The 24,544-nt window shown below is 36.2% G+C and overlaps 1 protein-coding gene across 1 annotated transcript in view; it reads left to right on the plus strand.

The window, feature by feature from the left end:
• PTPRD (protein tyrosine phosphatase receptor type D) overlaps positions 1-23,066 on the plus strand; it is a gene marked incomplete at both ends in the record, with an annotated part of 283,207 nt that extends 260,141 nt beyond the window's left edge. Inside the window, 7 exons of the mRNA XM_082497465.1 lie at positions 8,166-8,451; positions 8,940-9,118; positions 10,383-10,509; positions 11,479-11,604; positions 16,175-16,329; positions 20,506-20,641; positions 22,998-23,066. Coding sequence (XP_082353591.1) covers positions 8,166-8,451; positions 8,940-9,118; positions 10,383-10,509; positions 11,479-11,604; positions 16,175-16,329; positions 20,506-20,641; positions 22,998-23,066 — 1,078 coding nt within the window. The remainder of the gene's footprint in view (positions 1-8,165; positions 8,452-8,939; positions 9,119-10,382; positions 10,510-11,478; positions 11,605-16,174; positions 16,330-20,505; positions 20,642-22,997) is intronic.
• Between the last annotated feature and the right edge of the window lie 1,478 nt (positions 23,067-24,544).

Consider the following 24,544-nt stretch of genomic DNA (forward strand, 5'->3'; position numbering starts at 1 on the left):
CTCATCCTCTGAATGTATCCTCTAGATATATTAGTTCTCCACAGAAAAGGAAGAGACATCTTGAGGTGGTGATCCAAAACACTAGGTCTTCTACTAAAGTCCCAACAGCTTCAAGCTTGAAGACTAATTTCTGGTAATTTCCACGTTTCCAGAGTAGGAAAAAAAAAAAAAAAAAAGAAGAAAAAAAAAGGATTTGTATAGATCCCAGTTCACTTAGGGCTTTGAACTGTGATGGGTGCTGAAAAAAAAAAAAGCTAAAGAGGACTGAGGAGACCTGCTACTATGTTTTCTTTTTTGCTTTGTACTTACCAGATGAAATACTATGTCTGGATGACAATCTGGGATGTCATTACTGTTCTGTCAGTCTAAAACCAAAGCATAGCAAATGGCAAGTGGTAGCATTCTGACGATAAAAACAGGGATCCTGTGGGCAGTCAGTCTTAAGAAAAAGAAGCAATTGTTGACCACCATAGGTATACAAACACCTAGAATCAGGGAGGGATCCAGAAGGACTCTGAAACTAGGAAGCACCTTAGTGTTCAGCAAGTACTTTCAAGGTCATCCTGTTATCCAGTACTGCAGAACACATTTCTTCCCACCTTATTTATTTCATTTTCAGATAGCATCAGTTCACCTTCCTGTTTCCCACACAGGTAGGGCAATTGCTCTTCTACATGTTCCACGTGAAAATGTAATCAAAGCACAGAAATATGCAGAAATACAAAACAACTCCTCAAAATGTTCCAGCAAACGCAAAACAGGTTGAAATGCAAAGAATTCGAGGAGTAGTTATTAGCAGCAAGCATCATAATTTCTGGTTGTTGACTTCTTTGCTGTGCTGTAATCTTCACTTTTATTTATTGATGACAGGATTGCAGTGTACTTCCTCTCATAGATTATCCAGAAGCATAATTTTCTGTATTTACTACAGCTCTTCATTCATAGATCTATCTTTAATTGAAGGCGACAAGTCACAGTAAGATGTGTTTTTAAAATTAACCTCAAAATACATTCTTTGTCACGAAACTGTATTTCAGTAAATTTTAGATCTTTCTTTCTTTAATGGAATGCATAATGACAAGAATGCTTTGTGAATGCATTGTACAGTACATTGCAAAGTACAAATGTGCACTGAAACTCGACAAATCTCACAGAGAAGATGTATTTAGGATAGTTAGTCTTTGATGCTAAATACACAGTGCAGTACACTGAATACATAAGATCATATTTAGAGAAGCAGGAAAATAAGGAGGATATCTAAATGGATTAATTTGAAATAAAAATCACAGTAAATCCTTGTGCACAGATAAAACAGTACAGAGAAATAGTTTATTCTAATTTCTTGTCCTTATATATCTGAGTAATAGAAAAAATCAGGTGATACAGTGATTTATAATAAGGTGTGTATATAAAAATCCTTTAGGAAAAGCAGGATTATGGCATGTATTGCTACATAAAATCAACAATCAACTCTGAAGGGAGACTGAGATAAGAAAAAGAAGTGGTATGAAAAAGTGTCAATGAACTTTGCAGTTGTCATACTGTGTAATTTCTGCTAAATTCCATCTCTCAAGCAGAACAACGAGAGACATTTTTCACCAAATTTCAGGAAAGAAGCAGGCAGAAGTACTCTGTGATATTCTGTCCCTTTGAAGGAAGAAAAAGCAAGGTTCATAAGTAGTACTGTCCCTTTTCAATGGCATAGTTCCTAAAAGTGTGAGATACCCAAAGCCAGGAGTTTTGATTGAAAGGAAGAGGTCCAGATGATCTGATTAGCGATGGGGTGCATGGAATGATTGTGCTTTCTTTAAGTATGTGGGACCATGAGACCAAATTTAGACAGTGCATTTAAGCTTCTCTCCCAGGACATGTCTCGAATGCTATTTCCTTAGAGTGCCTATCCAGCAAAGTCTAATAAAAGGATTTCTGTGGAAGTTATGTCTGTAACTTGTCGGTTAATGGATCCTTTCCTCTATGAATTTCTTTTTGGCATCCATGGTATTCTGCAACAAGGAGTTTCACAATTTAATTATGTACTACATGAAAAACTACCTCCTGTTTGTTTTAAATTCTCTGTCTCATCATTTCAGTTCATAATCCTATTTCTTGTGTTACAAGCAAAAAAGGAATAGCCATTTCCTTTTCACATCGTCCACATAACACATGGGTTTATGCCCTTCTTTAATATCTCCCTTTCTCTTGAGTCTTCCCTGCTCCGATCTGAGTTATCCAGTTTGATTAGCCTCCCCTTCATACATTGTCATCCTCTTTGATATGTTTCTTCAACCTTATGATTTCTCTACCATTCTTGAGATGGGCCACACTGCTTGTTGTGGAGGCAAATGCAAGGGCAGCCCTTTGGCATGCTAAATGGCCTCAGAATGGCTTTCACGGGAAAATTTACAGAAGCCTTCGGTAAATAAGGGATTCACAGGGTGGTGAGTGAATGAATGAGTGTGAGACTGAATAAAGATATCACACAAAATTATTCCAATCCTACAGAAACCTCCTAAATCTAATTGCAGTGCAAAAATGTAACTTCAGGTAAATGGCTGTCACATTTTAAAAGTATGCTCAGAATTTACCTGTGGCTGTAATATTTGTGGTTTCAAATGTTATTTTCTTTCACCCCATTACTTTCACAAACTAATTATATGTCTTTTACTTTCATAGTGCAACATGGTACATCTTCCTCCACTGCTAACACGTAAATTATCTCTAATACTTGTGAGCTGTCAGTTAGTGGAGTTGCTCTTTACATTATGCACTTCCACAACTACATTCCTGTGTTGCTTTGAAGCTATATAGGGTCCTTCCACACTTCTGTAAAGTTCTGGCTCAACAGACCTGTATTTAAAGTCTGGTGAGAGGATTTGAACAGCTGTCCTTGTTAGAAGTGTCTCTTAAAAAGTTTTTGTTTTGTTTTGTGTTTTTTTGAACATTACTAATGCTACATTTTATCCTGCATAGAAAACCCAGCTTTTAAAATTATTTTAATAAACAGTTATTCCCTGTACATGGGATTTGTTAGAGAAATTTCATGGCGTTTTGATTCTGTATGTTCTAATATTTGAGAGTTTGTTTGTTTGTGTTCATGATACAATCTGGTTAGACAGCTTCTTGTGCTTGATCTCTCCAGAGCTGAATTTAGGATTAGATGGAGAACAGATTTACTTCCTGTACATTATTACACTTCTGTAATTGCACATTACAGAAAAATTGGCTTAAATCTGGGGCAGTTATATTTGAAGATTTTATGGTAATGGTAGAATTCGGAGAACATACAGACTGAAAGGAAAATCTTCATAAAGCTCAGTAAAGGAAGAAAGATCTAAGGCTGACTTTTGATTTGTGAGCCTCCTATGCTTTTGCCAGCTACTTGTGAAAACTCTGGGGAGCTCTAGACTGAGCTTTATCTACTTGAAATGAAATCTTCTCCTGTTTTCTGGGGTTCTTTTTCTTCCCTTGTTCAGTTTAAGAAGCTTTATATGACTTCAGTGACGAATATGGTTGCATCCATGCATAGCATAGAGATGAAGAAAATGCAATGGCTGAAATCTTTTGGTTGGTGAAGCATTGCAGCTAAAAATGTGTTGTATACCATGCTTAATTACTGGTATCTGACTATAAACATAGTGAGAAGAAAAGAAAGTAATTGTGCACTTGCAGATCAGTTCTCAAAGGTCTCTTATAAGCCAGTACCAGAATTCTTGAAGCAGTCCAGTATCTCTTCTAAAGAAATTTAAATTTACCTCTTTGCACAAGGTCTTTATGCAATTTCAGTCAGATGTATCCTTTCAAAAGGGTGTTCAATGGTTTCACAAGGGGCATTTTTGCTGCTTCTTGGACAAAGTGGCGATTTTCAACTGTGTTCTCATTTCCTAACAGGAAGAAAATAATCTAAATATTGCTCTTGTCAGGACTACTACAGAATTTCTGTAGGATTGGAATCTAATTAATCATATCAAGTTCCTCTATAAAAACCAAGCATTTTTATATGTTTGCCGTATCACAAGCAATTTTATGCACTTTCAGTTCATAAATGCAAGCCTCATTCAATCTGAAACTGTAATATTCAATAAAATTTTCCCCTGATATGAGTCAAGAATGTCCTAAATGATTTTTGGTCCATATTTTACTGTCTTTGCTTCCAATTAAATGATCTGTGAATACTGGCAATTACACTGCCTTCCTTTGCCAAATCACTGAAGTATCAGTAAAGGGTCATCATTTAAACAGCTACAAATTAATCACCAAAGCCAACCTTTAACACATCCATACAGTGATTTTAATGTGGAATGGTCCCCTTATGCCTCTTAATTTTTCTTTTTGTGAATTGCAGCTGTATTGCATCACAGGACATTAAACATGTTTCATCTCGTGGGACTGAGTCACGCATGTTTTTAGAAATTGAAAACAAATGTTATAATAGGACGAATGATAATATTTGAAGCAATAACAGTTTCCTAATAGGTATGCCTGTTTAATAGATTACTTAGGTTTTCAGCTTGTAAATGTAACAATATTTTTCTCTAGCTGAAGTGATAGAATATTTTTTTAAATTTTGTTTGACAGTAACACCGAAAAGATGCAAACCAAAAGGACAAGAAAATCAATAACAAGTGTAGAATTAATTTTGAAATTATTCTCATTAGCTGAATTATGATCATTAGCAGAAAGTAAATAGGATTTTTTTTTTTTTTATGTTCCAGTGGCATATTAGCGAGGATTCAAAGTGCTTGGCTTCCCAGCAGTGTATCAGTACCATATTAAGAAGTCTGTGTGATAGCAGAAGAGAAGGAGAAGCAGAGGGTAAAGACAGGAAAGTTTCTTGTTCTTGTATAGGAAGTTATTGGAGTTTGGAGTAAGAAGGTATGTGGGGGCAAAGAGGAAGGAAGTTAAAATACTCATAGCATTGGTTTCATTTTTACCTGGAAACCCAAACGAGTAGTCTGATAGACACACAGCTCGTTTATAATTGGCAGAGTTGGAATGTCTTGAACACCTTGAGGTAGTAAAATATCTTACTGGATAAAGTGATCCGGAGAGGAGTGTGTCAGGAGCCCAGTGGAGCCAGATGCCTCAATAAATGTGTAGTGCGTCAGCCCCTCCATTCTTATCATGAAAACATTGGTGCGTAGTAATGTGTTTTGGTCTGGTTTTGTGATCTTCACAACCTCTGCATAAACCTGTAAGCCAGCAAATATCTTCTGTGGTACAGTATGCTAATAAGTATTCCTCTTTGAGTTTGCTTATGGGAAGAATAAATATATAAATGATAATACAAGACGTGAAGAGAAGAAATGAAAACTGCTCGTTCCAGCTGAAAGTGCAAGCTTTTGCAGTTGTGCTCTGTAGGTACCAGAGAACGTTTTAATGTTTGATCTGAAAAATGGCATATCCAGTTAGAAACATGGTGCTTGGACATTAATTCATTAATACATGATAGGAAAGAGAACCATATTCTAAGCTTCTAAGAACATCTGCACCAGGGGAGAGCATCTGTCATTTGTTTCAGTGCCGAGCCAGCCCAAACCACAACAACTTGATCGGCACTTGTTAGGCTAATAAAAACTGAATTCAAAGAGGTATTATTTAAGGACTGGTTTAAAACTTTTTATAAACCAGTCTGACATACAAATGTGAGCTACTTGTGGTTATTTCTCTGCAAGAAAAAAAAAAAAAAAGCAAGAGTGAGACAATTTTTTAGTCTTTCTCCATGATTATTACCAACGTTAAGGTTACTAAGGTTTCCTGGAATGCAGAGCTTATATTATACAAGGTAAATGAACGTCCCCTTAGCTAGGATAGCCATCATTTCATTTGTCTGTATATTTTCTTTCTCTACAACTCCCATTGATCAATACCATTGATTGGTAAGTTTTCTTAAGCTCAGAGTATTGATTAAGTCTTGTCAGAGTGGCATCTAAGAAAGTTGAGATTGATGCATTTGGTCTGTTAGCAGAAGTCTTCAGCTGCTTGAAGGGGAACTGCTTCTGGGAAGAGTAACTGGTGGCAAGAATACATGATTAACAATATGTAAATATGGAGTCTTAGAAACAAAACTTACCTCATGTGAGACTAAAACATCTTTCTGTACTTTCTGATTTGGTTGTAAGTAAATGCAGTTTGCTGGCAACTGGCATAGAGGCTTAAAGCACATGCAAGAAAGAAAGGCTTACCCTTAATTATCAATTTCAGGATGGAATTGTGATATTTAATATCTCATGAAAATATAGGAACTGTAAGAAGATCTTGGTTTTTATACAACTGTCCTCTAGAAGATGGGTTGTAATTATTTTTATTTCTTTCTAGCTCTTTTCAAAAAATCACAGTTTCTGGTGTGCACAAATATCCTTAACTTAGATAATGTCAGTGTCTTAAGGGTTTATAAAATATCACTTACTATACTACCTACTGCATTTCGTGTCACTAGCTGAAAACAGTTAAGCATTTAGAAGGCCAGAAACTATCATTCATTGTCACAGACTTGATGTGTTCCCAGGTATAAAAATGATACACAAAACCCATTATATTTTACAGTTGTGCTTTATACAGCTACATGTATGCAAATAGTTGAAACAAAACTTCATAAAGTTCAGTCATATACATGGCTGTAAAAACACAATTATCCATCTGAAGATTTGATTCAGTACAGTTGATGTCCAAACACCTCCATACAAGAATTCCTATAGAGATTTTAGGAAATAGGGCTTTATTTAGTACACAAGTTGCATATTCAGACCTTCAGTATATTTTCTGGTCTTCTATATTCTGTAATCTTTCTCATATTCCTTCTACATCATTCCTGTTCAGTTAAGCCAAATGTGTGTATGACTAACAGTAATCACATCAAGGTGAGAACTGAAAATCTCTTTTTCCTTCTCCTGATTGCATAACATTGTCTTCAGGAGTTATTAAAGGTAGCCCGTGCATGTAACAGACGACACCTTTAAGACAGGGAGGCAATGACTGAAAATCCTGGAAACTCTGGCACATTTTGACAGCAGGTATCATAAAAATAAGTAGGTCTATTACTGAGACAGGATTAATTCCCTTAGATCCAACTGAATATTTCATGATCAAGGCTTATTCGTGTTCCAAGCTCACAGTAGCTGACCCATGTCTTCTTCTACCCTCAAGTCCCACCAAAGAGGGGAAAGCAAGTGTCTAGCTAAGAGTTGTTCCTGAGGAATCCTTTACTATGCAGAGCTAAGAAGTAGTAGTTTCTTTGGCCTTAAAAGGATTGATGGGACTTCACTTCAGCTCCTGCCTAAAATCAACAACTGACTTCACTTAGAACCTGTGAGGAAGCACTAACTTTGCCTCTCCCTGAGAAATATTACTCACCCAGCCTGGACATTAATTCAGTGCTGTGATTTCAAGCTCGGTCTTTAAGCATATTTTAGTCCTTTTATAAACTGTCCTTTGAAATAGTGTGATGACTAAGCACCCTGGTACAGATTCTGGCCATTCCAGATCTTTCTTACATTTTCCTAGAGATGCAAGACAGACATTGAAGTGGCCAGCTGGGGATTTCTCCAGCCTACAGCTAGCACAGCTAACTAGGCATGGCTCTGCATTGCAAAGAATAACAGTATGGTCAGGCTAAGTGAAAGAGCAAAGGACAGAAAAACTGCGTTAATAAGAGCCCCGTTGACAGAGTTGGGAGAGGGACAGAAAGTTTACCTCCGAAGCACGATAGAAATACGTAAGACTTATTTTCTGTAATATTATTGTTTGCCAGTAAATTCACCTCTGTAAACAGAATAGCACCAACAGGATATTTAATGAGTTAGAAATCATGTTACAAACAAAGCTTGAATTCTTAGAGGATTCATCATCTCCAGTAATTTCCATTTTTAAGAACATATATTTCTGGAACATGTTGCAATGTGTTTTATTTCTATTATAGTCAAGCCTGAAACCGCAAGATGCAAAGATCTCATATAAAACCATTCTGTGTTCTCAATTGCTTGTAGTAGGTGTTAAAGGAGTTTACTTGTTTCAGGGCACCAACCTCTTTCATAAAAGCTGATGTTCGTATTCAGAAAACGTGCTGTTCAAATCAGTGTTATGAAACTTTAAAACCTGAATGCCATGAAAGTAAGCACAATGCATGAAATAGTCCTTCACGTTTTCCCTCTTGTGTTCATTTCTTTTAGTGCTGGAGTCGGCAGGACTGGCTGTTTCATTGTGATAGATGCCATGTTAGAGAGAATAAAGCATGAAAAGACTGTAGATATTTATGGCCACGTAACTCTAATGAGAGCACAGAGGAATTACATGGTTCAAACTGAGGACCAATACATCTTTATCCACGATGCACTGCTGGAAGCAGTGACATGTGGAAATACCGAAGTGCCAGCCAGAAACCTGTATGCATATATCCAGAAGCTGACACAGATAGAAACAGGCGAGAATGTCACAGGAATGGAACTGGAATTTAAGGTACTTGGATTTTATGTTGTGGGGAACCAAAAACAAATGGTGTAACACTTAATGCTGGTCTGCCCTCCGGCAGTTGTTTCCAGTAATCAAAAGATAAAACTTTGGCAGGCAAAAATATTAAATTAGGAAGACGATGCTTTGAAAAATGTACAATTCTATCCTCAATTGGTGCCCAGAGAAGAACCGTTCAGTAAGGGTGGTTTAACCCTCCTGTTCCTTTTTTGTTTCAATAGCTTGAAATGTGTATTTGTGTAACCATTTAATTCTTAAATTTGTCCGTATACATTAATGAAGCAGACATTAATCTTCTATAAGGTATTAAAAGAAGCTTTACAAATATTTAAGTAATCCAGCAGACTATGGAAAAGTAACCATCCAAAATTGAAATTATTCATTAATGGATACTGAGCAGGATCATCAAGTCTGACAGTGTCTTTTTTTTTTTTTTGTCATACCTGCGCTTAATTATTTTAATTTATTTTCAACAGCGTCTTGCTAGCTCTAAGGCTCACACTTCAAGATTCATCAGTGCCAATCTTCCATGTAATAAATTCAAAAATCGCCTTGTCAATATTATGCCATATGAGTCTACAAGGGTATGTTTGCAACCAATCCGAGGAGTAGAAGGATCTGATTATATTAATGCCAGTTTCATTGATGGATACAGGTAATAATGTTAATATGTTATCATGTAGATTGGTTTAAAAGTTTACAAAATTATTTATGTAACTATATTGAAAATAGCAATATTTAGTATTGAAAATTAATATTCTTTATTGTCTGTGCATGCCATGTTTGATTGGGTGGGTTTTTAAATATTAATAAAAGTTTTAGATTTTCAGCCATGCAATACAGGAAAATTCTGTAAATGACATAGTCTTAAATGTTATATTTTTACCTACTGTTAAACCATTGTGAAGGCCCAGTATGTTTTACATGCTGAAAGTTATTGAATTAAAATCTCAATTTTAAGCACATTTGTGATTTGAAACTTCTGTTTTTTCACAACTGTTCTGTATCTTAAAAAGATACATAGAAATAACATACAGGAGGCACACTCTCTGTGTCAAGGTGATAACCTACGATCTTGGAACACAGATTAAGACTAGACCTAGCCACCAAAAACATTTTATACGTAAACAGTTGTGTAGCCCACCAACATCTTCTTGGCAACACAGAGCAATATACCCTCAGCTGCCTTAAACAGCTGGTAGAAAAAGGCATGAAGGAGAAGCAGTATAGTTTCCTATACAGCAGTTTAGCTGTACCTGAGTATCAGTATCCACAGAGATCATTTTCTGAGCCTCTGCTCATAATTGGAAACAATCTCTGTCTCCACTGTCATCCACAAAGGTCTATCTGTTGGCTGAAAGAAGCAAGAACAACATGAATTGGTCATCATCTTATAAAGCTGCTGATCCAGAAGCTTTTAACAGCTTGGAGGTAGCTTCCACTAGTAGGATATTTAGGCCTGGAAATGCAGGGCACTCCATTCCTGACTTTTCTTGCTTCCTTACTTTTGCTGGAGGCATCAGACTGTTGAAAAGGAGTTAATAAAGAAACTGCTTGATGCTATAATTCCTAAACTTAATAGATTGTTAGACAGTTATTTCTACAAAATGAACCAGCACAACTAAGTGTTTCTTAAGTGCTTTTTACAGCACACAAAATTGAGCTATTAGAGTTGCATTAAATTTTAAATAATAATGATAAAGACATACATCATAATATTAACAGAGTAATTTCCCTCTCAAAGTTCTAAAAATAAAAAGCCATAGTTTGATTAAACAATCATAATAAGATTTTAATATGCTTATTATAATAGTATATAATTTTTTCCTCTAGATAATGTTTACATATAAACATACAACGTATATCAGTTCAATTTTTGATTAAAATGTTTTTCTTAATTTACTTTTTTTTAAACATAGACAACAAAAAGCTTACATAGCTACACAGGGTCCTTTAGCAGAAACAACTGAAGACTTCTGGAGAATGCTCTGGGAGCATAATTCAACAATTGTGGTCATGCTCACTAAGCTACGAGAAATGGGCAGAGTAAGTATTGCTGTAATATTCCTTTACTAAAATGTATGTTATAATGATTTTTTATTAAAATACTTCATTGTTACGGGAATGTCTAAAGATAATGGTGAGGATTTAGGTTCCTTCTTCTTCTGGAATATCGGTGGCATTGTTAATCACCATGTCTAAGTTTTTCCAATCCGTAGGTGTGTTACAATAGACAAGCTAGATGTGGCATTTTTTTGTGGGAAGACTGAGATTCATTTTGCGTGTGGATATTCCGAAGTGTGCAGAGAGAACATTGCTATCTATTCAAAATGAAGATTTCTTATTTGGAAACTTCACTTTTACAGTGTCTGTGTTTAACAATGTTAAAAGAAAATGTGATAATTTTGAGATCTGAATGTCTTCTGTGTGTTCATAGTGCCGAACTTTAAAGTTTCAACACCCAGTTTACAGTCCTAAACTCATTCAAGTGCTGCTTTGTGTAATGGAAAGAATGAAGCAGTTTACTATTTGGACAGGATTACATCAAGATAAAGTCGGTATATGATAAGTGAAAACTGAGTCAGGCCATGTGTGTGGGGAATAGAGATGATTCAGGATATGGCTAGGGGATGCAGAAATAGAGCCTTGACTGAGACCAGGGGGCTTGCTTCAACAGGGAAGAAGAAAGAAAACTGAAGGTGGCCTTAAGATTTAAATTCCATTCTGTATTGAAAATTAGGCTTCTGTCACCGATAAATAATAGAACTGAGCAGAAGTATAAACAAATGCAGACATACAATGACTAGAGAGAACCCTTTTGCAATGCAACACTGAAGATAATTTTTTATTCTAGGTATGGAACTTCATGTTCACAGCAAGACAAACAGTTCATTTTCCTGTCACTAATGGCACTTTCTATGAGTATTATACTTATCTGAGTGAAAAAGGTTTTATACCAGTTTATGGTAGTGTTCTTGAGTAACAGGAAATGTATTTTGCTTCGTTATTTTGTAGGAAAAATGCCACCAGTACTGGCCTGCAGAGCGCTCAGCCAGATATCAGTATTTTGTGGTAGATCCAATGGCAGAGTACAACATGCCACAGTATATTCTGAGGGAATTCAAGGTTACAGATGCAAGGGTAAGTTAACATAGCATTACACTAGTTCACGTAAGTTTAAAAGAAAATGTCAATTTATGTTCCCTTTTTTAAAAAAATATATTATTATTAGAAAAACCCTAGGGGTGTACGTTCTACAAGCAATAAATGAAAAGCAGATAAATTTATTATTAAATGAATGGGATCTTTGTGTAAGAACAATTGACTTCATTCAGATCTAACATCTGGGCAGCACAACTTTGTGAAGTTCTGAATAAGTATTTGTGCCACGATACATTCGATGATTTGCGGACCATTCTGCCTTTTTTCCTCATTTCCCCCTTGATCATTTTTGGGGGCAATTTTTGTCACTTACAGCTTTAAATGTGTTGTTTTGCACCACGCTCTAGGCTGAGTGAGTATGAAGGTTAATACATTGAGATTTAAAAACTGCGAAGCAAATAGCATTCATAAGAAAAGCTTGACAAGCTTTGCACATTATAATTTGATTTTTGGCATAGCATATTTTCAGCACTCTTTTATATCTGCAGAGTAGATACATGCAGCTGTGACCCTAGCATCCTCATTTTCATACTGCATTTCTTATCTGAATTACTGAGTCCAAAACTGAGCACTGATATAAGATTAAATGTACATAAACTTTAAATACATATGTGGCATTTCTCAGACTCTTGATTTCTAGCATTTTAGTCTGCATGGCAGGAAAAATTACTGATGGCCTCCATTTCTGTAAGCACTGTAGAATACTATTTGTTCAGGCAAAATAGCAGGATGTACTGTCCAGTATTAACATGAGTGATTACTCAGAGTTGCCAGTCAGCATCCAAAATATTACACTCTCTCATAGTTAGCTAGACTGCTGCTTTTAATGTTAGCCTCAAGTAAAATTAGGTAGTACCGACAATAAGCTGGACAGTATCATCACTAACCAAGTCAGCAGATGAACATCTTGATTTGGCAAATGAGACTTAGGTGTGAGTTTTTGAAAAGAAACTGTAGATGCGTTGGATCTGATTTTCATTCTATTTGAAATCTAGTAAGGATCACATGACTCATAGCTTCTTTAACCTATTTGTGCATAACAAAATTGGAGAAGAACAAGCTGGTAACTTCAATCTTTAACCACACTTGTAAGCATAGACAGTCAAAGCCAATTTCACCACAATTGTGCTGATAGTTTTCATAGATCATCTGTTAAAGATCTCTTCCATCTCAAGCTGGAAGAGGTCTTATGTGACAGAGTTCACCAAGCTCAGGTCACAAAATAACAAAGACGACAAAAAGCCATAGGTGTAGTTGAAGTGTCTGAAAACAGCATATATTTCCAAAAAGTTCTTTCAGGAGTTTATAATGAACGAGGATATTTATGAAAGTGTGTTTACTTATAGCTGAAAAACAATAAAAGTCTGAAAGGGTTGAATAACTCAATTTGCCAGATGTAGTTTTATTGGACCTGATATAAATACACCTGTTTTTAAAAGTGCCAAGCATACATGCACCTTGGCAGTCTCATTGTGACATTTTACCATCACAAGTCATTTCTTCTCATATTTTAAAAATCTCTTTACCTTGAAAGTCCAAGTTTTGTTGAACAATGCACTGGTAAGCTCACAGGGCCATCTTAAATTCTCTAGATGTGCTGGGAAACTATAGCTCCTTCCAAATTTACTGGAAGCAGTGGGTACTACTTACTAAAATGCACATTACAGTTTTCCTGTAGTTAGGTTTTTGTGGCTGTCACACCCAGTGATTGAGATCATCTAACTAAATTCTTGTATTCAAAGCAGAGTAAATGCTGCAGTGGTTGTAACCAGCCTCTCTCCCTCTTATCTCCAAACCCATCCATAATGTTAGAACACCATCCATGCTTTGGCTGAGCCAAGCCAGCCAATTATTCCCCAGGGACAAGAAAAGACACACGCTGCCTTTGTAGGTGTCAGCAGCAAGTGTCTGGTGTGGAACTCCCTGTTATTTCTGAAACTGAGCTGTGAATTGTTGTAAGGTGAAATTGACCTCTGTAACTCTTTCAATCTACTGCTTCTGACTGCTTTATACTCACTTTCTCTGTAAACTCCAGAGGTCAGTGTGTTGGGGCAGTCTCATTTAAGGCTAAACTATTAGTGATGGCTGTAAGAGAGTATTATAAATTCTACAGCCTCATCAAAAGACAATTGAATATCCCCTGTGAGGAGCAAGAAGAAATCCAAACGGTCAGCCAATCAATAGGATGATACATTAAAAGCACTCTGCTCCACATAGGGATCTGAAAGTTCATATTTTGATAAGTAACTGTGCAAACTGTCACAATATTTGAAAGTAAAGATTTTAATAAAATTTGGCATTTGTATTTGGACTACTATTAGCAAGCACCTCATTAAACGAAAGCAGCACTACTTTTAATGTCAGTAGCAGAGGGAACTGTGTAAGAAATTGCAGATCAGTTCCCAATATGCTTTAATGCTAGTCTAAGATCAGACTAACTATTTTTACTTCCATGCTCATTAAATAGCATTAAATACCAGAAACTACTGCCATTAAAACTAAATAAGAACAGTTTTCACAGACTTCCAATGGATTATTGAGTTATTGCAATCATGAAATATACCGGTACAGTTTATTTAGATGCACTTGGAAAACCAAAGTGTACCATCAAATCTGTTTTGCACATAGAAGTTCGTGGTTTTTCCAGTGACAGCCTAGACTTAAGTAAAGCATCATCTTTCATATCTTTTCTACCCCTAAAAAGTTACTGTTATTCTAGCGTAATTCCTATCAGGGTCAGAAGTTGCTGAAGAGCTTCCATCTCCTTAACAAACGATGCGAGTCAGACTTAAGGTTTTTTTCCTTTAATTTAGAAGAATGGGAGGTTATTTTGGAGGGAATCAACCTATTATTTTCTCTTCTTGATTAATTAATCTCATGTGCCTAAGGCTATCTGAAGGATGCAATTTCATTATGTCTTCTTGGTGGAAAATGGGATCACAGAGACCATTACGAGAGAAGGCTGTATTAACATCATGCCATTGTGGTAGGAAATATTTAGTTCTTTGTGTTGATGCCCACAAGAAATAAAATAGGGTAAAAGTTTTCAAATAGATATTTATTTTTTTTTTAAGTGGGTGAAAACATTCCACAGAAATAGACTATTAAATTGTCACAGTGGTCTGGTGGGAATATAAGAGATAGTAAGTCAATGAAGTGTATGTGTGTCCTCTCATGGAGCAGTAGCTGGCACACCCCCCCCTTCTGTTTTCCGTACTCATCTGAGACATGGGAGGCAAAAGCCCACGGTACCAGAGGAAACATAAAAGCAAAGTATTGTTTTTTCCTTTTGTTATTTTAAAAGTCACTTTTGGTTTTTACTTTAGTTATTTTAAAAGTCACTTCTATTTCATTTCATTTCAACGTTCTGTAATAGCTGAGAGCTTGTGGTAGACAGGAAAAAAAAAGAAAAGAAAAAGAAAAAAAGACTGTTCTTGCCCTCCAGCATAACTTGTTGCTTTTTGGGGGGGGGGGATCTCCTATAATCATTTCTGTTTTTCATGAGTGTCACTTAGTAGAAGACTATTTTGAAGACATGGCATGGTGGGTGCTCAGGAAACAACATGTCCAGAGGCACTAGTTTACATCAGTAGCTCATGTACCCATGCTTTTATGCCCATGGTTTTAAACCTTTTGGCTGTGCAGATTGACAGTGTAAAAATCATTAAGACCAATGTTTGAAAATTCAGAACAAATTTACTTCATCCACTTGTATTGTATTTTTTCTATTTATGTGTCCTGACCGTTTACACATTAAATAGGCATAGAGCAGAAGTTGGCGTTTAATACTTCCAGTGGCTTCATTCTAAAAATAAGCACACTGCGGTATTCTGCAGTTTTAAACAATCCTGTCAGTATTCCTAACCAAAGGCAATGAACAGCTTCAGCCAAATTGTTTTGAGAAAGGAAGCCCTTCTCCTCAACTTTTGACTGAGTCCAAGCTGTTAGTGAATGAAATTTCAGTGACTGAAAGGAGGTTTTGGTTTGTTAAACAACTGGCTTGTCTTGACCCACCTTCTTCCAGGGAAATGTCCACCTCATAGAAAGCACCATTCTGTTAAAGATGTTGTCTGCAAAGAGGGCAATGACTAAATGACTCTTATCAGTCAAGATATTCCTGCCATGCAGTAGATGAGCATATATATGAAATGGAGAGTCAGATTGGATGGCCTTATTCTACCTGTTCTATATATAAAGGAATTTACAGTCCACAAGATTCAAAACATTACTTACCAAAAATTGTATAACCTGGTGAGATTATTATGTCTTTAGCCTCAGACATGCTTTTTACAGAGGCAGAATGTCAGGCAACTCTTCTATCCAGCGCAGAAGGGAATCCATGCAGTGTTATTAATGAAACTTCACTTCTGGGCCAGTGTGTCCAAGAGCAGCAGCCAGTACTGCGATTGAAAGAGTCTTCATAAATGTGATCTTAGCCCACCTCTTCTCAACATCCTTGTTTTGTGATTGTCTCTCTGGTTGTTGGCTGACTGACTTCCAGCTGCTGGAACGTGCTTTTTGGATACATTCTTTGTGTCTTTTGTTAAAGGATGGCCAGTCCCGAACAGTGAGGCAGTTCCAGTTCACTGACTGGCCAGAACAAGGAGTGCCAAAGTCTGGAGAAGGATTTATTGACTTCATAGGCCAAGTGCATAAAACAAAAGAGCAGTTTGGTCAGGATGGACCAATTTCTGTTCATTGCAGGTAAGTAAGCAAAGCCTCAAAACAACTCATATGCAGATTTGGGTTTTTTTAAAGTTGATTGCTGATTGCAGCAAAGGCATATATGTAAATGGAATTTCAGGTGAAATATCAGAAAATGTAATCAAATAGAAGATGTAAAAAGGAACACATAGGACTGCTTAACAAAATGGGAACTATTCTGTGATACCCAGTTCACACAGAAAAGGTTCTTCTTAAATACGTGGAGGCACGTGATTTTTTTCTTCACTTAAAAATGTCTCTAATGCAGGGTAAAAACAATCTGGACAATGCTACACACAGAAAGCAGTAGGAGGAACCTTATCACAGGCTGCTATATTTGATTTTTTTTTTCCACTGTAATTAAAAGTGAGGCTGTTACGTTGGAAGGAATTATTAGCTGTAAACAAGCTGGTTACACCTCAGTAGCACATTAATAGTAATAAAGATGACAAAAGTAAAAATGGTAGCTATCTCAAGAAAGGGAATGGAATAGAGCGCGGTGTTTAGAAACTTTGCCAAAAAATCACTGAGGTTTGAACTGGTGAGTTCTAACTTCAGAATGTAATGCCCATTTTTTGATGTGATCATTTCCCTCAATTCCTTTACAATTGATATGCAGATGAAAACAGCTTGCAGGGTATGTAGGAATAATCCAGGGTGGGCTTTTTTAATATTCTTGTATTTTTTATTTATTTTCTCTACAGTATTCTAGAGTCTATAGCAGATGGCCAGAAATAATATCTTTATCTTTTACCTCCTATTTAATAAATTGTTTTCTATAAATTCCATTAGGATTTTAGATACTCATTTTTGCAACATTAAATTATTTTTTGTAGATTAAATGTTATTATTTATATAACAGAGATGCAAAATACTGATACAGGTTCCAAGTCCTTCCTACAAGCCAAGTAATGCCCCAATACTAGCATGAAGACAAAATGAACAAGTTAGAGCATATGACTGTACAGAGAGAGAGATTCTTGTCCTTCCAAAGACAGGAGCAACCAGAAGTTGTTAAAATACCAGTGTGTTTTAACAGAGTTCTTTTTTCTGCCCTAATCTGAAAGACCAACAAAATAAATGTATCGGACTACTTGAATCCTACATTTTTGTGTGCCTAAAACTTTTTGTGGCCTACTAAGAACAGCATTGCAGAACAGTGTTTAGGAGTCATTTGGCAAGGGAAAATGAAGGACAACCGTGATAAAAACAAGCCTTATTCTTCCTGACATTAATGAGTTTTGAGAGCAGAGGAGTAATAAGCAATATTTATGCCTTTATGCATACATACATAAGAAAGCAAAGTGATGGTATTCTTCTTAGTTCTTTGTACCGTGCAAACTTGTCCACTTGTGACTGTAATGAAATACTGCTTGCACCAAATGGGTGTGGTCTTTCATGCTGAAATTATGGAGATTTCTAGCAGACTAGACTTTGCTTTAGTAGAAGCAAAGTCAAATCAAGTCTAATTCATCACGCTTTGGTCTTTAAATGTCGTGTCATCATTGTCATGACAATGTAGAGATTGGTAATGCTCAGTAATGGTAATTATCAATGTTAGTCAATTTACAAGAATAGGAAATGTCCCTAGCAAATTAGTAAGTTTACTTGTTTCTTTCAGGAAGCACAAGATCCTGGGTACCTGCATATCCCTAGTCTTTGTGGAATTATTGTGATAATGCCTCCAGTTTGTACCATCATGAGTTTTTAAAGATTTCTCTTGTACAGAGAAATTCTTCAAATGACAAACTCAAGTGCCATATCCCTGGGGTTTCCTTCCTACTCTACACATTTTTCACAAGTTTGCTTTCTCTGTTACACAGTAAACCCCTGCCACCCACAATTTTAAAATGTTCGCCTTCTCTGGCTTTTTTAAAAATAGATCAGTGTGTTACAATTTAAAAATTTCTAACATGATCAGGCAGTTAATTAAAAAGTAGTTAAAAGAAGCAAAGCTTCACCTTGAAGCAAAATTTTCACCTCAACCAATTTTAGGTATTTATAGTCTTATTATTCTAGCTTTTAGCTGGACAGTGAGGAAGACCACCCCTTCCCAAAATGCATTCAAGATGTATTTTTAACAACAAACTCTTCTCTCTTACAAAAACATCAGTATTTCCTCATGGGTCATTAAAGAGTCCTAACTTTGGTTTCTAACTATGTAAAATTTGGTGAATCATAGCACATCATGAAGTAGTGTCCTTGCCATTTCCTAAATTCAGGATTCTTTAAAGCCTATGTCGCGTTGCTTAGTTAAAAGTTGTGGTATCAGCTGATCATTAAAATGCTACTAGTACTGATGTGGACTTCTGTCACCCTTTAGAAATCCTAGGCATCTTCTAATAGGAATTGATACAATGCTAAAATATGCTTGCCACTTTCAGGGGAACAGGGTCAGTTTCCTCTAGACTTTACCAAAAATATTACACTTGGTGGCTAGTTAAGATTTACAAGCTTTGCGATCTTTCCGTGTTAGTCTGTCTGTCATATTAAGTAGCTTTTCCAGATACTTTTTCATTTCTTAAGAACATAATACAACAAATTAATTCCCTCTTTTTACTCAATTAAAGAGGTCTGAGTAGGGTTTTTTTTTTTTTTTAAGTAATAAAGATTTGACTAATGTGTGACTCCAGAAGTCCTCACATGTGTTTAAAAATCATACTTTTTTGTTGGATATCTTTAAATGGTTGAGCAGGAGCAAGGAGAATGAAAAATGGTAATCTGCCTTCACTCTGATAGTCACTTTCGGGGCTACTTGGTTTAGGTCACGCTGTCGTCAACTCTATAAAGACCAAGCAGGTTCCAATGCTATTTTTTAAGGATTTTTTCAGTATGTTTCTTAAACATTAGCGTTCTAATTTATCTCATCATAGAAAGGAGACCTTACATTCCAGTTGCTCTATATGTCCAGGACCATTGTCATCTCATATAGGTAAACCAGCACTGAGAGCATGATATTTTGTCAAGCTGTGTCTCAATTGTCCTTTGTCTACAGCTCTTTGAAGGCATACAGATTATACAAAATTGCTAAATCCAAATGCGTATATTTTATAGCCCTAGAAGTGCACTGATCTAGAGCAAACACTAAAATACCATCATACAATTTGGACATTTGATTTCTGCACTAGTCTCATGAGTTCACTGGATCTGTGTCATAGTCCATATCAACGTTCAGAGTTCTTCAGTCTTTTCCTGTTGTTCATGTTCTTCCACTCTCCTGTCTGGTGAATAGATCTAGTCAATCTCCAGTTTCCCAAGTCTATCTGACTGGAGAAAACCTGGTGAAATTATTAACATCAACAGTGAGATGATGGGGTGCTTAATCTCCACCAATACAAGTTCAGACTTGGAAAATATTTTTTTGTGTGTGTGGCTACCTGTCCAAGAGTCCAAGTTCATCCTCATGAATAAGTGATTGTTTAATTTTAATAACTGACAACTATTGGCTCTATTGATTAAAGGGATTTCCATCACTTCTTGAGTGTTTTAGCTAATAACAGAAACCCGAAAGAACAGAGAGCAACCAAGGTTTATATTCAAAGATGACATTTCAGACTAATATAGAGAGGCATGGTGTACAAGTATTGCTATTGGAAAGCTGAAGATGCAGACTGCCGGACTTGAATAAAAGACGTGTCTTAAGGTTTTTGTGTATTCATTACTTAAATTGTAGTGTGCATGAACAATTTCAATATTAATTGAAAATCCGCTGACTATCTCTAACTCAAAGTAGAAGATAAACTAACACACTGGAAATGTGCAAAACAGAGCAGATACATGAATAAGTTATAAGTAAAGCAGTAAAATACATTTTTGGCATCTTTTTCTCTTGTCAATTCCAGCATAGGTCATTGGCAACAAACATTCTCATTTTCCTTCACCATGCACTGATTACTGTGTATCTGGATGAACAAACCAAGACACTTTGCAGTGAAGGCTGGAGAGTCAAGAAGTACTTAGTAGCATGTGAAGTTTGCTTGAGCTCAGTTATTCTTCCAAATGCAATGTGGTATTTTGCTGTGGAAATTTGCTCAGTGAGCCTTTCCCCATATACAAATCTGTACACATATGGTGTGTTGTAACCACAGATAATTTGTCAGCCAATTCTTTCAGCATTAACTGTCAACTAACATTCCCTTTTTCTTTTTTTTTTTTTTTTTCCTTTTATTGCAATAGCGCGGGTGTTGGAAGAACTGGAGTATTCATAACCCTGAGCATTGTGTTAGAAAGAATGAGATACGAAGGTGTTGTAGATATCTTCCAGACTGTCAAAATGCTAAGGACGCAGCGGCCAGCCATGGTACAGACAGAGGTGAGCAAAACAGTACCTGTGTACAATGGTGGTGGAAAAGAAGGAGTATTTCCACAGCCAAAAGATGCACAGATAGAGACAATATAAAATGTGCTTACATTTGTATCTTAATTCATATAGTGACTATATGACTACACTGCAAACTCTGCCATAAAGGTACTGCAAGGACTATTTCCTGTTACAGCAGTAGATACTGCAGACTGGGAAGAAACAATTATTTCAGTAGTGGATCCTAAATTATGGTAGTTGAGAAAAACTATTTTCCAAGAAGCATTACCCGTTTTTAATTGAAACTTTGTTTCCTGGCAGAAATGTGTGGCAATAAAGAAGGAGGCAAGTTGTTTCTGCAGCTGGATCCACTGATTTTTTTGTTTCAGGAGCAAAGTGTTGTTCATGGCTTCAGACTGACACTGTATTATTTTCATATTTTTCTTGACTTTGTGTCACTAAGCAAGTGGCTGTTTGGCCTGAAAATCTTAATAGTAAATTCAGCCTACAGGAAACCTATAGTATAAATATTTTCTGTGCTAGCTAGAGTGCCACAGAGCAATAAGGAAAGGGATAAACAATATCAACTGATTTCTTGGGCCTGAGTTCTTGGAACTATGTCATGTCATAAAGAGTACTTAAACATTTTCAGTTCTGCTTAATTTCCACTTAAATTTCTGAACAGGAGACTTGAACTAAGCCAGAACCAATAGGTTAGGAGAACCAAGCAAAAGGGCAAGAGAAGGGAAACATTTTAGGTCATACATTTATTTAGTATAATTTGATTGACAATGGCCTTTAAATTACAGTCTCTGAAATCTAAAATGGTTCCCCATAGTTTGCCATTTTCCACAAGAAAATTGAACTTGTTCAATAAAAGCTGGGTAGTCTTATTTTTAAGAAGACAACTTCATAAAAACTTATCTGAAACATAAACTTATTTTTAATCTTGTCAGTTAGCCAGGTAAATCACTGTGACCAAACTGAAGAGTTAATTCCATTTCTTTTCCATTACCATCATTCTTCTGCATAAGCAAAATGAAAAATGACTGCTTTCTGTCATTTTGGTTCCAAGAAGTAACTACAGTATACAGAAAAACTATGCTTCTTGGAGCATCTCTGACAAATATAGGATTTACCTATGCAATATATTCTCCCTCCTCCTGCTTTGACTTATTTCTGTATGCTACCCATCCCACCCCCCTAGCTGACAGTCGAAGTGTTGTGTACTCATTTCTTCCAGGATTCTGTGGAAAACAAATCTCATTCGGTAGTATAAACTGCCAGGAAATCTAATCCTTATTCAACAACGCACTTTAACTCCATGTGGACCACACATACACTTAAAATTTACGCATATGTCTAATGCATTCTCCCACTGTTCCAAAAGGAAGCAGAAATGAACTATCAGTGATCACACCACTACCTTGAGGCAAATATATGATGAGTTTCCTGGTCTCCAAAAGATTTTTTATTGTGATCTTAACAACTATAATCTGTGTGGGGTTACCACATAGCAATATCAGATGAATTAAGCAGACCTTGATATTTTAGATGGCTTTCAGAAGCAATTTCTTTTTTTTTTTTCTTTTTTAGCATTTAAACCCTGAGTGGCAGTTGCAAATAGGTACACAGCTGTGCCGCTTTAGTATAAGTGTGCAATATTACATAAATGTGCAAAAGAACTACTGGGTGGGGGTGAGAATAATATGGAATACCGAATGTTGGATTTACCAAAGGTATAAGCAAATCTCTCACCACACTGAGCTTTTCTCTGCTTCCAGGTGTAGGTTGAAATGTGATCTGTTTCATGTTAATAAGGTGCTTTAGCTGCCTATTTCTCTCTTAGGCCTTTTTCTTGCCACAGGCTGAGGTATCTTCACATCTTCATCAAAGCCTATATTACTCAAAGGTTGGGATTCCATTTGCTTCCTTAATAAGATTTTTAACCTTGTGGTTTTCCGTCATTTAGTGTGTTGTATTTGCTGTTGACTTAATTGGATATTTTGCTACTTATTTTCAAATAAACAGGGAAAAAGAATCTTGGTATTTTCCCATAAGAAGAAAGCTCTATGCTGATGTTGTATTAATTCAGAATAGCAAACGGTCAGTAGGTGGGTATATAGTCTCTGCACAAAAAGAAGCTGCAGTCTGTGGAAAATGTTGTTGCATTAAATGAGTGCCTATCTTCGTCTGTTGTAGCTCAGACTATATTTCTGTTGATGTCAGCAAAAGAATATTGCTGAACTGCAGATGCCTCTGTGGTATATTTGTCTGTAGCCAAAAAGTATTCACTCTTAGTTGAAAGAAAATAGAAACCAACAAACAAGCTGGCTTTTTGATGCTTTTGTTTTCTATCTTTCTCCAGGATCAATACCAATTCTGCTATCGAGCCGCACTGGAATATCTGGGCAGCTTTGATCACTATGCAACATAAAAACCATCGTGGATTTTTATTGCAGGCCCTTTAAGATCCGGAGAGCCGCTTCTGAGCCATACGATGTGCTTTAGAAGTACTTCTTAACTCTTAGCTAAGGAGCGATTATTGGGGATATATAAAATAAACAACAAACGAACAAAAATAATGGGGATATGTAAAACACAACAACGAAAGACCCTATTCCATGTGGACCAAGAATTCACAGTTTAATAACCTAACCATAATAAAAGAATCCTGACCACTGAGGCGTCTGACGGATCTCATTTACAGATACCTCAAGGGTTCGACATTGGTTGAAGTGAAAGGGAAGAGGAAATTAATCAGAAAGAATAATCATCTTGTTCAGGATTACATACTTTTGCAAAGAGGAATTTTGAGAGAACTGCAGTTCAGTGCAAGATGTTTGCTAAAAGGTTGGGTCCTGGCTTCTCAAACAAAACGGACTCTTTACTTCAACATCCCCCCTTCCCATCATAATGCTCATCATAACACTTTAGGGAAAACGTGGGAATGATTAAAAAGGAAGTCCTTGATTTAGTTTTTTAGTATTGTAAAGATACTGCTGACCTGTGCTTCATTTTTAACTGTGTAAACTTTTTCCTTTTTTTAACAAAAGTTTATCATTCATTGAAGTGAATTAAAGAAAAAGGTTGCATAACTGTTAATCTTTTTGTTTAAAAACTAGATTTTTTTTAAGCTGTAGAACTGTTATCTGTAATATTGTGCTGTAGAAATGTTAAATAATTTGAAAATTTGCACATTTTTGTGCAGTCCTATATTTATCTACAGTACCACGGTCTTGTTAGGTATTACTTTTACAGTTTTGTTTGGTTTATTTTTCTTTAAGAAAATATTCATTGTAATCAGTTAAATCAAAATGGGGCTTTTTGGTTTCTTTTGGAATCAACAGGGAGGCGCAAAGTATAAAGATGCTGCTAACACACACACGCATGCACACATATGCACATACACACCCACACCCTCTCTCTCTATATATATAAGTATATGTATGTATTACTGTCTACCCTTGTCTAACTCTCTGTATAGTTACAGAGATAAAGAAAGGTAGATATTCACACACATACACATAAACATATCAATTCTTCCATATCTGGATTTATCAAAGCGTTGGGAGTTTTTCAGCATACTACAATTACATTAAACTACTATTTGATCATCTCTGCGTTTCCAAGGTCCATAAACTTCTGTTTCAAAGGGAAGTGAGGAATGCACATCATTGATATTTGAATGTCATTTCTATCCCAAATAATATTTCTATCCACATTGCCACTTGAACACACTCACACACATGCACACACACACACATGCACAGAGTATGTGATTTAGGCTTCCAGTGAAGTTCAATATTTGTAACACTATAGTGCAATAAGAAATCATATTATTAAATGTAGGAGGTGTGCATGTGGGAAAGGTCAGTGCATATCCCTTTAGGCGGGGAGAATGTTGTAATATAC

This window comes from Vanellus vanellus, assembly GCF_965231255.1.
Source record: "Vanellus vanellus genome assembly, chromosome: Z".
Lineage (NCBI taxonomy): Eukaryota > Metazoa > Chordata > Aves > Charadriiformes > Charadriidae > Vanellus > Vanellus vanellus.